At 29.6% G+C, this 4,804-nt stretch overlaps 1 protein-coding gene across 1 annotated transcript; it reads left to right on the top strand.

The window, feature by feature from the left end:
• Nucleotides 1-902: 902 nt before the first annotated feature.
• On the top strand, nucleotides 903-2,262 carry LOC137812936 (uncharacterized). The gene is made up of 3 exons (XM_068615197.1): nucleotides 903-1,718; nucleotides 1,864-2,007; nucleotides 2,188-2,262. Exons 1-3 carry the CDS (start codon nucleotides 903-905, stop codon nucleotides 2,260-2,262), a joined length of 1,035 nt encoding a protein of 344 aa, XP_068471298.1.
• The last annotated feature ends 2,542 nt before the right edge of the window (nucleotides 2,263-4,804 follow it).

Below are 4,804 nucleotides of genomic sequence, written 5' to 3' on the forward strand. Positions count from 1 at the left end.
CCCAACAACTAGGTTATATTATTATTTCTTGTTCTTTAAAGCTCTCTCCTATTCAATTTTCTTAGTTTTGGAGCTTTTAGCAAGATGACTTGTCATAATATTTTATTAAAAAAATATAACTTTGTATTTTTTAAATTCATCTCTTTTTATTATTATTTTAATATTTCAAATTTTCATTTTTTTCAAGTTAATTATACTATATTATTTGTAATATTCTTATCATTACCTTTATCTAACTGAAATTTTTCATTTTCATCTATTAAAAATTATTTAAGTTAAAACATACAGTCATACAATGTATAAATATTGGTAGTTAAGAAAAAAAGGCCACAAAGAAGAAATCATCATAAGTTTTTCCAAACAAATTGTTAATTAAGTTGTTTTTACACCTACAAATAGCTATATAAGCTTTTGAATAGTTTTGTACATTTGTAAAACTAGGTCACCATATGTTATTTTTGGTTTAAAGTAAATTGAAAAACACCTTTTACATCCAACAAATAGAGACAACCAATGTCGATTCAAAATTTGGCTACGCCAGATACACCATTATTGAGCCATCTACCATATATAAAACTAGCAACTAATTTCATATACACATACATTTACCCGCTTTAAAATTTCACACATCTTTAGCTAAGATCAAATGATCACCATCATGAGTCATTTATCTTTTTCTTATATGGTATGCTATTTTTATTGTTAATATTCTATTACTTTACCCTTTCTTTTCAATCTTATTTGATTCACATGTTTTCACAACATTTGTTTAAATCATTTACAAGTTTATCAAATGAATGACCCTAAATACATCTATTCATGGCTAATGTTACTGGTGTCTGGTGTGTGTGCAGGTTAATATGAGGACTATCTCTAAACTAACAATGATTTTTATATCAATAATGATATTGCTCTTTGGCACAACGCACTCGGTTGTTTTAGAGTCTGATGAGAATCATATAAAATCAGCTACTTTTTTGTCTGAACAATTTGAAGTGGGACCAGGAAAAGTTGCAGTGAAAACATTATTTGATATTGACTTTCCAAAGGGTCATATTGGCGTCAAGAGTTTTGACGTTGAAGTAGTTGATGAAGATGGTAATTCTGTACCTTTATATGAAACTTACCTTCATCATTGGTTTGCTGTAAAATATATTGAAAATATTACCATGTCACAATACATTAAAAAATCTCACGACCTTCGTAATGGTATTGAGTATGAAAGAAATGATGGTGCTTGCCAAGGTTTTTTGCTTCCACATTATTGGGGCTTGGGAGGAGAATCACGAGGAACATCCTCAAATCTTCCAGATCCTTTTGCAGTCGAATTAGGTAATCCTACAAAAATAAAGCATGGGTTTAAAGAAAAATGGTTATTTAGCATAATGGTTATTGATACACGTGGCGCATATGATAGAAAAGGTTGTTCAGAGTGTAGGTGTAAGCTTTTAAATCTCCCAAAGGACTTTTACAATGTCACAATGGACATTAATGGTAACTTATTGTCTAGAAATTATAAAGGAGGACTATTTTGTTGTCAAGATAACTTACAATGCAAATTAAGAAATGGTTTTCATGGCCCAACGAGAAAGCTTTCCCTAAGATACAAAATAAGGTGGGTTGATTGGGATGAACACCAAGTCCCTCTTAAGTTCTATATACTTGATTCAGCTGATCGTGTAAGATCAAATGGTTCTACACCAATTCATGATTGCCAGGTACATTATTTATTCAATATATACCATACTTTACAAATGATAAGCTAAATTTTGAAACTGACTTATATTCCAAACAAAATATTAGGCTATTAATTACTCTTTTCGTGGGTAAGTGAATAACATAAATTTCTCAATTTTGTTATAGGTAGAATATACTATTCCAAGAATTCATGACAGTGACTCCCCTCATGTTAAGAAAGCAAACATCCCAATGACAAAAGGTGGTTATCTTATATATGGCACTGCTCATATGCACACCGGTGTTGTGAATGCTACCTTATATGGACAGGTAATATTTGATATTTGTTGGTGTTCCTATATAGTCTATAACATGTAGATCAACTTATGCTAAATTTTGTGTGATTCATATATTCATTAGTAATAAATTTTGCTGATAAATTCTATACCTTTGTAAGAAATTGACTATTTTAATGCATCTTCTCTATATTTATGGTTTTGCTTATCTTAGGATGGAAGGGTTTTATGCACTTCAAGTCCAAATACGGAACAGGAAAAGAAGCAGGAAATGAAAATGGTTACCTAGTTGGAATGTCAGTTTGTTATCCAAAACCAGGTTCTATTCAGATAAAGATGGTGAAATTCTAACAATAGAATCGAGATATGAAAACAAGTTTCGTACTGGGGCTATGGGGCATTTCTACATTTACTTGGCGTAACAAATACTAAACAAAGATTTGAACATTTGATGTGAAATTGTTTATTTATCTTTTTGTGATACCTTACTTGAGTTTTGTGTAATTGTAATCCATAAAAACTTGTTCAGGATTATCACTATGAGTATTAATGTTGTTTTACTTTTAATGTACTACTTGGTTTACAATGGTATTAATCTTGATATAATGTGTCTTGTTGATGTATTATTTGCTATATATAATTATTGTTACATAACAATACAATAAAAAAATGTAATTTGCCTATTGACTTATAACTTAAAATAAAGTTTGAGTCCAAAAATAATAAAGGATTTTTTTTGTCTATTTTGTATTATTTTAAATCCTACTAGTATTAACATTAGTTTTCATAATAACAATATTGTTATTGATTTATAAAATATAGACATTCAATTGGGATAAAATAAACATCCAAATGAGAAATTTAAAGAATCATTTATCTTACTTTAACCTATAGGAATATTGCAACTAATTCTTTATTTCAAAGGTTACTTCAAGAAAAAAAAATTGCAGAATTTTTACATAATAACATTATTCCTAAGACAAAACACTTGTTTTATTTGGTCTCTCATGAATTAATTAAGATGAGAGATTAGACTAACCTTAGGGGCTAGTTTTCACAAAACCTGAGATGATCAATGCATGACATACGAAGTTCAGAGGTCATGCTGTAAAAAAAATCTCCTTTATTCAAAGGAGTGAGGCGACTATCGAAGCAAAGAATGTTGCACTCTTTGAATCCTGTCGTGTGAAAATATAAATGTCATGGAAGTAAAAACTCCATCCCACTATTGTTGAACATAATCCTCAACTGAGAAGGCAATGAAAATGGGCAAAAGACATAAGTATCAAATGAAGAAGGCAAGGAATAGAGAATATAGTCCTTTCCTATTCATATGATTTTAAACTACAGAAAGGACAAATATGTGTAACATTATTCAATGTATTTTTTTTATAAGATTGATGTTATACAAGTTATAGCTTAAAAAACATTGTATGGATGTCAATTTTCTTGAAGAACCCTTTTCTCTTAGTATTAGATGATATTTAATGCATAGTAATTGACACTGTGTCCTCAACCAAATAAAAACAGTTTAGTGTAACATAGTGTTAGATTGTCTAACACCAAAAAGATGAAAGTAAAAAGGATAATTTACCCCAAATCGTCTCCCAACGAATATAATGTAAATCTAGTTAAACACAATTGAAACTTATCTACAAGGATGAAAATTGAAATAACAGTAAGTAAAGGAGAATTTGTGATGTTGATGAAAAAAAATAAAGGCGAAGAATAAGAGAATAAAGAGCAGGTGAATGCCAAGTTCTTTCAACAAGGAATCTTCATTATTTATAATATAATATAATATATTATCATCAATATCGAAAGAAGATGAAAGGACCAAACACTTGTCCAATCAATTAATAGAACTAATTAATAAAAAAACCAACCACTAATCATTCAAAGACCTTACTTGTCTCCATACATATACTATATATTTTCAGGCTTTTTCCTCTTGAATTAAGCAAACAAGAGGTGATTAGAATCAAGCAAAGTAGATAAAAATCCAATGAAAGAAAATTGAATCATCAACATGCATTAGAAAATATCCAATAATAGAAAATTAGAACTCAAAAGACCTTATTGTCTCCATGCATCTACTATATGATTTCAGGCTTTTCCTCTTGAAATAAGCAAACAAGAGTTGGTTAGAAATCAAACAAACTAGATAAAAATTCCAATGAAAGGAAAAATTTGAATCATCAACATGCATTTAGAAAATATTCCAATATAGAAATTAGAACCAAAAGACCTTACTTGTCTCCAGCATCTACTTATATGAATTTTCAGCTTTTTCCTCTTGAATAAGCAAACAAGAGTTGGTCAGAATCAAACAAACTAAAAAAATCCAATGAAAGGAAAAATGAATCACAACATGCATTAGAAAATATTCCAATAATAGAAATAGAACCAAAAGAAAGACCAGACCGTATAACACATTCAGTCATAGATATTGAAGAACAAACCTTAATTACACAAACCTCAAAATGTTAAATATAGCCTAAAACAAGAGGGAGTGAATGTATGAAAGATTTCGCAAGTATGAAGGAGAATGAAAGGCTATGAAGAATTAATCAATGAAAATTTGTCCAGCCAAATAGAAAACTGTTTTAAGCTTGATGCAGAAAATCAACCGGTGTTTTTACGAACAATCGGTTGTTTTATCAGCACTTTATAAAAAAAAAGTTAAAGCAGTTAAAGAGTGTAAGGATAGAGAGATTCACACATAAGTTGATACTGGTCACACTTCACCAAGAGTTGCATCCAGTCCCAAGAAACCACTGGTATCGACTTAATCAATAACAATAACAAATTACACACACACACCAAAGAGT

Source organism: Phaseolus vulgaris, chromosome 10, assembly GCF_000499845.2.
Source record: "Phaseolus vulgaris cultivar G19833 chromosome 10, P. vulgaris v2.0, whole genome shotgun sequence".
Lineage (NCBI taxonomy): Eukaryota > Viridiplantae > Streptophyta > Magnoliopsida > Fabales > Fabaceae > Phaseolus > Phaseolus vulgaris.

Bases quoted from the DNA above. Each gene is read 5' to 3' on its own strand.
- LOC137812936 (XM_068615197.1), top strand. From the start codon at position 903: ATGATATTGCTCTTTGGCACAACGCACTCGGTTGTTTTAGAGTCTGAT. The intron at 1,719-1,863 runs GTACATTATTTA...ATTTTGTTATAG, and splicing joins CACCAATTCATGATTGCCAG to GTAGAATATACTATTCCAAG. The intron at 2,008-2,187 runs GTAATATTTGAT...TGCTTATCTTAG, and splicing joins ATGCTACCTTATATGGACAG to GATGGAAGGGTTTTATGCAC.